This window comes from Leucoraja erinacea, chromosome 1 (assembly GCF_028641065.1).
Source record: "Leucoraja erinacea ecotype New England chromosome 1, Leri_hhj_1, whole genome shotgun sequence".
NCBI classification, from domain to species: domain Eukaryota; kingdom Metazoa; phylum Chordata; class Chondrichthyes; order Rajiformes; family Rajidae; genus Leucoraja; species Leucoraja erinaceus.
In genome coordinates this window covers 74,583,453-74,596,745 of record NC_073377.1, presented here as the reverse complement: position 1 = coordinate 74,596,745, position 13,293 = coordinate 74,583,453, and the positions used below count along the sequence as shown (strand labels likewise).

Below are 13,293 nucleotides of genomic sequence, written 5' to 3'. Positions count from 1 at the left end.
TTAAATATAGCAAATGAACTGGCCTCAACTACCCTCTGTGGCAGAGAGTTCCAGAGATTCACCACTCTCTGTGTGAAAAAAGTTCTCCTCATCTCGGTTTTAAAGGATTTCCCCCTTATCCTGCCGTTCAACTCTGAGCGGGGCCCCCTCTCTCTCTCTCTCTTTCTCTGACACTCTCCGTATCCACTCTCCGCCACTCCTCATCCGCCGGCACGGCTGGCCACCTTGCACATGTGCTCTGCCACGGCCAGCACATCCTCCCCTGCACATGCGCACAACCACGGCCAGCACATCATTGGCCCCCCTGCACATGCGCACTGCCATGGCAACTGGTCGGCGCCGGGCACTTTCTCCCTCCCTTTGCATTGTGGGAGATCTGGCCGCCATTGTAGCCTGGTCTCCGCCTCGCTGCGACCGCTGAAAACCAATGCAGAATCACTCCCTGGAGCTGGAGTAACTCCCTGGAGTAACTCTTACTTCTGGTTTCCTAGTCCTCCAAAAATATTCTAAATGGGATTTAAACTAGAGGTGGTGTTGGGTCCATCACCAAACTTCAAACTCTGAACAATAACAGCCTATTGCATTTTATCTATTTATTTATTGTGTATATATATATGGTCTATAGAATATAAACTCACTGAACTTTTATCTCCTGTTTTATCTCCTGTATTATGTTTACATATTCTGTTGTGCTGCAGCAAGCAAGAATTTCATTGTCCTATCTGGGACACATGACAATAAAACTCTCTTGTCTCTTGATGGACTTAAGCAAAAAAGGGTTCTTGGGGAAAAAAGAGCTACCTTAAATTTAGTTGCATCTGGTTGGGTAACTATGGTAGGGTGAAGACTATTCCATGCTTTAATTGTGTGGGGGAACTCCATGGAGCAGAAAGCATCTCTGGATAGAAGAAATTGGGTGACGTTTCGGGTAGAGACCCTTCTTTAGACTCCCTCTCGTTTTAGTGTTTTTAGTTTAATTTAACGATACAGCGTGGAAACAGGTCCTTCGGCCCACCAAGTCCACGCCGACCACTGATCACCCGTACACTAGTTCTATCCCACACATTAGCGACGTTAATCAAGAATGTTTTATTCTCTCACGTCCCAGTTAGAACAATTAAATCCTTCATTGCAGCAGCACAACAGAATATGTAAACAGTACTCTGTAAACAATGTTATAAATGAGAAAAAAAGTGTATATTTATATATGAATATATAACTATATAAATGATGTGCTGCTGCAAGTAAGTATATATGTATGTATATGTGTGTGTATAATACACACACACACACACACACACACACACACACACACACACACACACACACACACACACACACACACACACACACACACACACACACACACACTTACACACACTTTCCCTCCTGGGATTAATAAAGTTCTATCGTATTGTGTGTGTAGGAAGGAACTGCAGATGATGCTGGTTTAAACTGAAGATAGACACAAACTGGAGTAACCCAACAGGTCAGACAGAATCTCTGGACAAAAGGAAAATATTACGTGTTGGGTTGGGTCTGAAAAAGGTTCCTGCACACCTTGGAATGTGGAAGGGAACAAGAGCACCTGGAGAAAACCCAAATCATCAAAGGGAAAAGGAGCAAACTCCATACAGACAGCACCCATATTCTGGATCAATTCCGCGTCTCTGGCACTTTTAGGCAGCAACTTTATGGCCAATGTACTGCCCCATAGTCTTGAACTGAATTAAAACATACAGTAGCTGTAAAGGGGGACATTGCGTCACTTAGGTATTTAAGACTGAAAATTGATAGTTTTTTTTAGTGACCAAAGTTATCAACATTTTATTTTTTCTGTGTTGGAAAACAAAATATAGTGACACAGCTGGTAGACTTGCTGCCTCACACGCCCGAGATCTGTGTTCGATCCTGTCCTCGGGCACTGTCTGTGTTGAATTTACACATTCTCCCTGCTAGCGTGTGGGTTTCCTCCCACATCCCAAAGACGCATTGGCTTTGTAGGTTAACTTGCCTCTGTAAAAATTGTGAGCCGAGCGGAGGTGTTGGACGAAGCGATCGCCAAGTCTACGTTTGGTCTCTCCGATGTAGAGCAGCTGACACCTAGAGCAGCGGATGCAATAGATGAGGTTGGAGGAGGTGCAGGTGAATCTCTCCCGCACCTGGAAAGATTGTTTGGGTCCCTGGATGGAGTCAAGGGGGGAGGCAAAGCGACAAGTGTACCATTTCTTGCGTTTGCAAGGGAAAGAGCCAGGAGAGGGGATGGTTTGGGTGGGAAGGGATAAATTGACCAGTTACGGAGGGAGCGGTCTCTGCGGAAAGCCCACAAGGGAGGAGATGGGAAGATGTGGCCAATGGTGGGATCCCGTTGGTAGACAAAAAAGCTGGAGAAAATCAGCGGGTGAGGCAGCATCAATGGAGTGAAGGAATAGGTTTCGGGGTCAAGACCCTTCTTCAGACTGATGTCGAGGGGTGGCGGGAAAAAGAAAGGAAGAGGCGGAGACAGTCGGCTGTGGGAGAGCTGGGAATGGGAGGGGAAGGAGGGAGAAAGCAAGGACTACCTGAAATTGGAGAAGGTAATGTTCATACCACTGGGGTGTAAACCACCCAAGCGAAATATGAGGTGCTGTTCCTCCAATATAATCGGTGGGCCTCACTGGCCATGGAGGAGGCCCAGGACAGATAGGTTGGATTCGGAATGGGAGGGGGAGTTGAAGTGCTGAGCCACCGGGAGACCAGGATGGTTATTGTGAACTGAGTGGAGGTGTTGTGCGAAGTGATCGCAAAGTCTACGCTTGGTCTCACCGAGGTTGATCATACGCTGAATAATCCAACCACATTTTTGTTTGGAAGTGGAAAGAAATAATAGAAATTGCATTAATTGCAACGTGTAAAAAGAGTTGAGATACTGTATTATAATTTTGCTGCATGTCATTGTGGTATATATCATGTCTTGATTGGTGAATATGTTTGGTTTGTGACCTTATTTGAAGCTGTGTGAAAGATACATCTCCGAGATGCGCTGGGACGCATCCTCAGTGATGTGACCTGGTGTCATCGGGTGTTTCGGGTCCCACAACATCATACACCCTCGCCCAGGCGACCCAGCCGGGGTTGATCAGGCCCCGACTTGCGTCCCAGCAGCAACCGCCCACGGATCAGCCCTTATAATCCAAAGCCACCTGGTGGCTTTCTCTTCGGCTTCGCTTACAGATTGAATGGCCGTCTTCTTTGCCAGTCCCGTAATGCCCAACTAGTTGAGTACTTTGCAGAGTGAGCGTCCTGCAAAGCCTCTACTGCCCACCTCTATGGGCTCATAGTATGTCTTCCAGTCGCTGTCCTGGCACTTCTCCACCAGTTCCTGGTACTTTGCGCGTAATATGTGGACGCTTCATTGAGGATAATTCCGACTGGTAACTACGCACTTTGTCCGAGCACATTATCGCACACATCATGCAAACCGTCTTAAATGACCACCTAAACTGTAATTTGGCAACCTAAACAGCTGCCAGTTGCCCGGCTGGAAACAACGAAAAAAAAGTTAAGTGAGAGCCCTCTAATGTGTTCCATATCTCGTCTTTCAAAGCGCATCATGATGGTGGGTGTCAAGGCGACAGGATGGTACTTGTTAGGGCATGAGATCTTGCTTTTCTTCAGCACAGGGGTGATAGTGATCTTCTTGAAGCAGGTGTGTACCCTCAGAATGGAGAAGGGAGAGATGAAAGATATCGGTGAATACTCTTGTTAGTTGGTCCACGCAGTTTCTAAGGACGCTAGTTACTTTCCGTGAGTTCGCTCTTGGGAATGCCAATCTAACCTGCAACAGTGACCCTGGGAAAAGGACTTGAAGACAGTGGTGGACAAGTACTAAACATATTTAAGAAATGGGTAGATTTCTGGACATAACAGGCATCCTGCAGTTTGGGAAAAGAGCAGGAATTTAGAATTGAGATAAAAGATGAGGATGATTGTATTGAATCAATTGGCCTACACCTATTTTTTCTCTGTTCCCTAACTTTTTAAAGGAGATCAGAATTGCCTTATTACATGTTATTTTTTAGTCTGAGAACAAGTGTGCCTTCTGTTTGATGAGGTAACAACCTTGAGCTCTGAAGACCTGATTATTTATGATGTTTTCATTTAATTTGGGAAAAGTGTTGTTTTAAATTTTGTTGCCTTTCATAAAAATCCCTTGTGTTTCTCTCTCAATTGAATTGCCTTTTTAAAGATTTTTGTGTTGCAAATCTGAAGATTTAATTACCCTTTGTGGGTCTGGCGAAATTTTGGAGATTTGGCTATTTGTACGACTCTCAACACAATTTCAAAATGCGGCAACATTGGCCAGCAGACGTCTGTGCATTGCATCTGCCATCGTATGTTTACACAAGGCCGTCAAGCAAGAAGTTCCACATTTCTCAGGCTTCCTGACTAATATGCAGAGCGCTTCCCTACACAAAGTGGGCGGTAGTATTCTCTCACAGCCTAAATACAGTCTCTTTACAAAGTGCAGCTTAAAAAGCTGCTGGCTGAAAGTCTGATTAGGAAAGGCAGGGGTGTGGAAATGGGCTGATGACCTCATGCTAAAGGAAAGCTGGGATCTGTACTACTCTGTGAGTTGCAGGCACTTTGTGTTTGAGTAAAGTTTGAAAGGAAAGGCAGCTCTAACATCTACCCCGTCCCATGTAGCTAAAGGTGCGTGATTCACTTTATGAGGAAGGGTAGCTGATAACTTGTGGAATGTCACCATTGTTCAGCTGGGTGGCTAAGGTAAGAAATAATCATCTAGTACTTTATTTGCTGTGAAACTACTTTTCTCTATTGTTTAACTTGCAATGGCTACACTGAGCTGACGTGTATTAGAGCCTCATTACTTTTTTTTAACAGATTATTTTTATTCAAGCATTTTGTATCCCAAGACCTACTCTACCACCTCCCCCCATCCCCTCCCAGTTCATCTTTACATTGAATTGTCTGACACAGAATATAGAATAAACATGTATCTTACAAGATGCAATCGTGGTTGTAGAAGGTTCAAGGCTGTGAACAAAGGATGGTTGGACTTTGCAGTACTTACATCTAATTAGCAGTGCTTTGGTTGGTTTCTAACTTTTTCCCCATGACCAAGTTTCTTAACCCAGGTCTGAAGTTATTAAAATGAAATATCATTTGTTTTGAATTGAAAAATGTCTTGGTATTTTTTGGGGCATTCTGATTTTAAATCAGAATATGCCTTGAGGTGATCTTAATGTAAAGAATTCCATTCAAAGCTTTTTGTTATCTTTCCCGCTATATTGTAAATAAAGTCTCATAATAGCCCACAAATGTTATCTGCACATTTCATTGTACGCATGGAATCTCTATATTGGGATCTGCAGTGGGTGACCAGGAAGAATGGTGGTAGCGATGCAGAAATTAATACTGAGATACAAGATTTTAACCCTTTTGCCCTGAAATGGTTGTGAAATATTAAGCAATTCATCGTACAGTTTGTGAAGTCCGACAGAAGGAGAGTGAACTAACTGAACCAAATTCTGCCAAAGTCCTTCAGTGGAGCACAGCAGGACTTGGGAGGGAGAAGAGGAATTGTTGGCGGAGATCAAGGTTATAGAGGAATGTTTCTGAGATTAGAAAAGGGATTGCAAAGGGCGATACCATCGATGGTTCTACTGTAAAGGATGTGGAGAGTGGTGCAGGTGGGAGATGTACAGTAATTGGGGAAGGAGAGAAGCAATCCACAATTGCTGGGTGAGTTCGGAGAGTGGGGGGGGTTACACTGGAATGCAGATCAGGAAGCTAGCTCAAAAAGAGCAGAATCTAAAATGGATTTATAGAAGATTATTAGATTAATTGTAGAATGCTGTAGGCCAATAAAATAGTTTGACTAGAAACCTTGTTCCAGGTGTTGTGAGTATTGTGCGGGATTTGGGTTGTGTTCGAAGTTTAATCCGGACAAATTGTGCACAAAAATGACTGCTTTCTCTTAAATGTATTATAATTTTGGTCATAGCATGGGAACCTTTGTTTAAGAAGGAACTGCTGTTTGCTCCCCAGCGGTATGAACATTAACTTCTCAGATAGTCCTTACTTTCTCCTCCCCTTCTCAGCTCTCCCTCAGCCCACTGGCTCCTCCAATTCCTTTCTTCTTCCCCTCCCCCACCCCCACCCTCACATCAGTCTGAAGAAGGGTTTTGGTCCGAAACGTTGCCCATTTCCTTCGCTCCATAGATGCTGCCTCACCCGCTGAGTTTCTCCAGCATTTTTGTCTACCGCATGGAAATCTTTTCTAACCACAGCATGGCCCATTGCCATCTAAATCTTTCATAGCCGTATATCTGTTTAAATGTCCTAATTGTATCACTTCTATAGCATCCTTTGCCACCTTATTCCAGATATGCACTACCCTCGGAGTGGGAAATGTTGCCCTTGAGGTCCCTCTTAAATGTCACCCCTCTCATCGTATGCTGATGCTCTCTAGTTTTAGAATCCACTACCCTGACCTTAAACTTCTGCCATTGAGATTTAGAATCCTCTAAATTGAGTAAAAGGGTGTGTTCACTTTATCCATGCCCCTCATGATCTTGTAGATCTCAATAAGCTCACCCGTCAGCCTCCTATGTTCCAAAGAAAAAAAAAATCCAGCCTCCCCATATAACTCAGGCCCAGGTAACATTCTGGTGCATCTCTTCCAACCCTTAATGTCATTCTTCTCATAGTTGGGCAACCACAGTACTCCAAGTGTAGTCTCACCAATGACTTGCACAGCTGTAACATGATGTTCTAACTTTTGTGCTTGACACTCTTCCTGTTGAAGCAAGTGTGCCAAATGCTGCCTTTACCACACTGCCCACTTGAGCCGCCATTTTATAGGGGCTGTCCCACTGCGGCAACCTAATCTGCGAGTTTAGAAGAGTTTGCCCTCGACTCAAACTCGCAGCATGGTCGACATGTGGTCCTAGGAGGTCCTATCAGGTCACTGGAATTCTCCTTCATGCTCGAGGGAAATTCCCGCATACTCGTGGCCTCAGTTTGGTCGAGGAAAAATTTTCAGCGTGTTGAAAGATTTTCCGCGAGTAAAAATTGGTCAGCGTGGTTCTTTTGAAGTTGTAATGCAGTGGAGTGGGGTCACTATGTAGTTATAGGCAGGCAAGGGCAGCCGGAAGCAATCTCCTTTGCTGACTGGGCATTTTAATTGGCTCATTGAAGTTTTCAGGAGCAAGGAAAACTGACCAGTAATTTAAAATACCTGCTAAACTTTATTATAAGGTACACAAAAATGCTGGAGAAACTCAGTGGGTGCAGCAGCATCTATGGAGCGAAGGAAATAGGCAACGTTTCGGGCCGAAACCCTTCTTCAGACTGAAAGGGGGTGGCGGAGAGAAGGAAGGGAAAAGGAGGAGGAGGAGCCCGAGGGCTGGGGGATGGGAGGAGACAGCAAGGGCTAACAAAATTGGGAGAATTCAATGTTCAAGCCCGCAGGCTGCAGACTCCCCACGCTGAATATAAGTGCTGTTCTTCCAATTTCCGGTGTTGCTCGCTCTGGCCATGGAGGAGACCCAGGACAGAGAGGTCGGATTCGGAGTGGGAGAGGGAGTTGAAGTGCTGAGCCACCGGGAGGTCAGGTAAGTTCTTGCGGACCAAGCGGAGGTGTTCGGCGAAACGATCGCCCAATCTCCGCTTGGTCTCACCGATGTAAATCAGCTGACATCTAGAGCAGCGGATGCAATAGATGAGGTTGGTGGAGATACAGGTGAACCTCTCGCACCTGGAACGACTGCTTGGGTCCTTGAATGGAGTCGAGGGGGGGAGGTAAAGGGACAGGTGTTGCATTTCTTGCGGTTGCAACGGAAAGTGCCCGGGGAGGGGGTGGTACGGGAGGGAAGGGAAGAATTGACAAGGGAGTTGCGGAGGGAGCGGTCTTTGCGGAAGGCAGACATGGGGGGAGATGGGAAGATGGGGCGAGTGGTGGGGTCACGTTGGAGGTGGCGGAAATGGCGGAGGATTATTTGTTGTATGTGACGGCTGGTGGGCTGAAAGGTGAGGACTAGGGGGACTCTGTCCTTGTTGCGAGTGGGGGGATGGGGAGAGAGAGCAGTGTTGCGGGGTATGGGAGAGACCCTGGTCCGAGCCTCATATGAAATGTCCTCATTCTTCAGGGAACGGGGGTTCCCCTCCTCCACCATAGATGAGGCTTGCACCAGGGTCTCTTCCATACCCCGCAACACTGCTCTCTGTCCTGGGTCTCCTCCATGGCCAGAGCGAGCAACACCGGAAATTGGAGGAACAGCACCTTATATTCCGCTTGGGGAGTCTGCAGCCTGTGGGCTTGAACATTGAATTCTCCCAATTTTGTTAGCCCGGAATTATATTAGAATTAGAATTAGATCCTTTATTTGTCATTCAGACCTTAGGGTCTGAACGAAATGTCGTTACCAAATGTCATTACCAAATGTCGTGTCCTGAACCAATTTCTATGTTTCTATGAATGAATGATACTTAATTATCACATGTGACTTATCACAGAGAAATTCTTTGTTTTGCATACCATACACAAAGTAGCAAGGAGTCACCGACAAAGTTACAAAGTGTTCAATGTAGTCCCAGTGTTAGCCCTTGCTGCCTCTTCCCTTTCCTTCGTCCTCGGGCTGTCTCCTCCCATCCCCCAGCCCTTGGGCTCCTCCTCCTCCTTTTTCCTTCCTTCTCCCCGCCACCCCCTATCAGTCTGAAGAAGGGTTTTGGCCCAAAACATTGCCTATTTCCTTCGCTCCATAGATGCTGCTGCACCCGCTGAGTTTCTGCAGCCTTTTTGTGTACCTTCGATTTTCCACAATCTGCAATTCCTTCTTGAAAACTTTATTATAAGTTGTCTGGCTTCTTAAAAGTGTCTCTCCCCCCCCCCCCCATTCCCCCCTCCCCCCCCCCCCCCCCCCCACCTTCGCTCCCCCCCCCCCCATTCCCCCCCCTTCCCCCTCTTCCCCTCCCCCTCTTCCCTCCCCCTCTTCCCTCCCCCTTCCTTCCCTCCCTCTTCCCTCCCCCTCTTCCCTTCCCTCCCTCTCTTCCCTCTCCCCCATCCCCCTTCCCCCCTCTCCTCTCCCTCCCTCCCCCCCTTCCCTCCCCCCTTCCCTTCCCCCCCTCCCTTCCCCCCCTTCTCTTCCCCTCCCCCCCACCTTCCCTCCCCCCCCTTCCCTCCCCCCGATGCTGGCTCGAAGGGCTGAGTGGCCCCATCCTGTACCAATTTCTATGTTTCTATGAATGAATGATATCACATGTGACTTGTCAGTGAAATTCTTTGTTTTGCATACCATACACAAAGTAGTAAGGAGTCACCGACAAAGTTACAAATTGTTCAATGTAGTCCCAGTGCTCCCTCTTTTACTCTCGATGGCTCTGTTGATAGGCCTGACAAGGTATTTGTTGAACTTTACAATGACTGTTTGAGAAGGTTATGTTGAACCATCCTCCTGGTGAGGGATCTACCAAGTTGTTGTATGGTAGGAAATTGCAGGGTTTATGCCAGTGACAATGAATGAACAATGATACATGGAGGGTGGGGTGATGTGCACATGACTCTGCTGCTCTTTGTCTTCATGGAAGAGCTTCCACAAGAGCGAAGACTGTTTAATAGTTGTATGTACCAACAATGGAACAATTAAATACTTGCGCTGCAGCTTAACCGGTCTGTAAATGCAATAATGCATATAATATATAATAAACAAAACAGTGTAGGAAGTGCTGTCAAAATAGCCTGGAGCATAACTGCAGTGTATTTTGTACATCGTACGTGCTACAGTCATGATGTGCTGGTGGTTGAAGGGATAATAGATGGGCGGTACAGTAACACATATTGGCGAGCTGTTGCCTTCAAGTGCCAGTGATCCAGGTTCGATCCTGACCTCGGGTGCTGTCTCTGTGGAGTGTGAACCTTTTCCCTGCGACTAGATGGGTTACTTCTGGATGCTCCAGTTTCCTCCCACATCCCAAAGACGTGGGTTTGTTGGTTAATTTGCCTCTGTAAATTGCCCCAAATGTGTAGGATGTGCTTGATTGAGAAAATGGGGTAACATAAAACTAACTTGACCTCAATTTTTAATGGGATGTTCTGCATTGAGTGATTGCAAATTCAATTATTTTTTAGGCTTTCAGGAGATCCATTAGGAGACTCTTCGTGTTGGGAGTCCTGAGCAAAGGGGAAATCACTTTCTCGTTTGAGATTTGTAGGAAGTATTTTGGGATGTTTTCATTGCTCCCCTCTGCTACAAGGCAGCATCTCAGGATGGGTGACGTTTCGGGTGGAGACCCTTCTTTCTCTGTTCTTCTTGACCTCAAGGTCGTGATGCACTCCCATGATCGGCAGCTGTGATTTTAGATGCTCCATTCTGTTTAATAAATCTCTGTGTTAGTTCACTCTCTCTTCACAAGGACCCTGCTGGGAAACTTGAAACCTTGGCCAAATTTACAAGCATCTTTCTCTCTGATAAAATGTTCTGTGAAATGTTTTGTGAAATGCATTGGCGTGTTCTTCTATACAGAGGTGGTGTATAGGCACAAATGTGGATTATTCCAAGGTGGTATTGGACATTATGACATGTGGACTTGTTGAGAGATTGATGATGATCCATTACTGTCACATGTATCTATGTACAGTTAAATACTTTTGGATTTGCATGCAATCCAGTTAAATCATACTATAGATAAGCACAATCATATGTACAAAAGTGCAACGATTGCGGAGTAAAGTATACTTCACCGAGACAGTGCACAAAGAGCTGCCATGTTTCTGGCTTCCACAAAGTTTCAAAGTTCTTAAGAGTGCGGTCTTATCTTGGCCTTAGAGGCCTGTAGTCCTGGCAACATCATCGCTATCACCGACTCCCTCCATCCTCGTTCTGGTTTCGGGGTCGAGTAGAAGACGAGCCTCGGATCACTCCAGGTGGGTTCTCGGCTCCTCGGCGGGTGAGCTGGGACTGTCTGTGTATGGCTGCGGCTCGCTGGCAGCTTTTGCTGCCCAGTATGGCTGGTCGAGAGCTTCAGGCATGTGGTGTTTTTCCCCTTGGATGTGGAATCTTTAACTTAGAAACATAGAAACATAGAAATTCGGTGCAGGAGTAGGCCATTCGGCCCTTCGTGCCTGCACCGCCATTCAATATGATCATGGCTGATCATCCAACTCAGTATCCCGTACCTGCCTTCTCTCCATATCCCCTGATCCCCTTAGCCACAAGGGCCACATCTAACTCCCTCTTAAATATAGTCAATGAACTGGCCTCAACTACCCTCTGTGGCAGAGAGTTCCAGAGATTCACCACTCTCTGTGTGAAAAAAGTTCTTCTCATCTCGGTTTTAAAGGATTTCCCCCTTATCCTTAAGCTGTGACCCCTTGTCCTGGACTTCCCTAACATCGGGAACAATCTTCCTGCATCTAGCCTGTCCAACCCCCTAAGAATTTTTTTGTAAGTTTCTATAAGATCCCCTCTCAATCTTCTAAATTCTAGAGAGTATAAACCAAGTCTATCCAGTCTTTCTTCATAAGACAGTCCTTGTCACAGCAGGTTGACTTCCCCCCTGCTGATGGGAAGTATGTCTGGAAGTATTGTATTACTTGCTCTGAATTGAGCACTTTATTATTTTCTGTAGAAGCAGCAATGTGGATTTCATATATTTCACATTTCTATATAAAGAAACGTGAAATATATGAAATCTACATGAATCTTATGAATCTACTATATGAATCTTTGCCAACTCTGAGCATTCCCATCTGTCACATTTACCCAAAGATAGACACAAAATGCTGGAATAACTCAGCAGGTCAGACAGCATCTCCGGAGAAAGCAATAGGTGACATTTCAGATCGAGACCATTCTTCAGACTCTCAGTTCCTTCCTACACAGTAGCATGTCCCTGCTTATTTACTTGTAACCTATTCTCTTTGGTCCAGCACCTCCTTTCAATTTTTCTGTCACTAGATCAATTTACCGTTGGCAATTAACCAGCCGACAACTCACACTGTCACGGGGAGAATGTGCAAACTCCACACAGAGAGCCCCTGAGACCAGGATCAACCCGAATCATTTAAAGCTGGCACTATCCATCGTCAGTACTCCACCACCAAACCCCATGGTTCATGGGCCACTGGGCAAACTGTAGTCCAAACTAATCAGTATAAAGTTGTAAAGGGAAAATATTATTTCTCATCATATTTGGTAGCATACAATGTTGCTTTCTAGTTGGATATGTGGTGATGTGGTCAAATGATTATTTTTGATATATTTCTCCTTTGTTGACTTCTTTTATAGCTTTGTACTTTTCCAAACATCATTAAAGTTATCAACATTTCCAGAGATACTAACATATTGTTACAAAATAGGTGCAGTCTTTATGCTTCTACCAGTTGTTACATAATATTGTTTTCCAAGCTTGATATCCATAGTTCAATATTGTGTATTTTCAAACTCCATGCATAGGCTGCTGCATGCATGGAGCCATGGCCACGGCCTGGATCGTCCAGTGAACCGTTGTCCCTCTCCTTGCCTGGCCACCTTCAGCTTCTGTGCCCTGGGGCCTCCTCCCGCAGCTGACCTTGAGGGCGCGGCAAGTAAAGGGCCTGTCCTGCCAGTATGCGATTGCATGCGTCTAGCGCGCTCAAACGTGGTCGCTTGAGGCGTACGGCCTCGCGGGGTCGATCCCACTTTGATCGGCGGAGGCGTATGGAGTTGTGCGGGGATGGTCCCGACATCGCGTGGGGCTCAAAAATCTTGCACTGTTCGAAAATCCCTCGCGACAACGGCCTGTCGGCCCGCAGCCACATTGAGGCCGTACGCTGCGCCTCGAGGTCGTACGCAGCGTCTTGACATCGTACGCAGCATCTTGACGGCGTACTGCTAGCGCATGGTGTTGCACGATGACGTCACCGCCCGGCGTGCCGTTGCGTGATGACGTCACCGCCCGACGCTGTGCGACGTCCAAATTCAGTCAACCCGCCTCCTGCCCAGCTGATTGGTGAGTATGATGTCGGGAACAGCCCCGCACAACTCCGTACGCCTCCGCGGTTCGAATTGGGACCGGCCCCGCGCGGCCGTACGCCTCAAGCCACCACCTTTGGTCACGCTAGACGCATGCAGTCGCATGCTGGTGGGACAGGTCCTTTAGATCCCGGTTTACTCTATTACCGGCTCTTTCTCTCGCGACCACGAGAGGCTTGCTCCATCCTCCTCTCCAGTCCTTGGGACACGAGCAGGCGCGGGCTTGGTGGCTTCCCTCTACAGTCCGTGTGACCTGTGCTACTGTACCTGTTAAACT

General features: G+C 46.5%; 1 protein-coding gene across 6 annotated transcripts in view; it reads left to right on the top strand.

The window, feature by feature from the left end:
* tbc1d1 (TBC1 (tre-2/USP6, BUB2, cdc16) domain family, member 1) overlaps positions 1 to 13,293 on the top strand; it is a 253,815-nt gene that overhangs the window by 68,043 nt on the left and 172,479 nt on the right. The window contains exon 1 of one of the 6 annotated variants that reach the window (XM_055637705.1): positions 4,113 to 4,767. The exons of the other annotated variants lie outside the window; for them this stretch is intronic. Coding sequence (XP_055493680.1) covers positions 4,738 to 4,767 — 30 coding nt within the window. The 5' untranslated portion in view covers positions 4,113 to 4,737. Of the gene's footprint in view, positions 1 to 4,112; positions 4,768 to 13,293 lie in introns of those variants that run through there. 6 annotated transcript variants of the gene reach the window in all.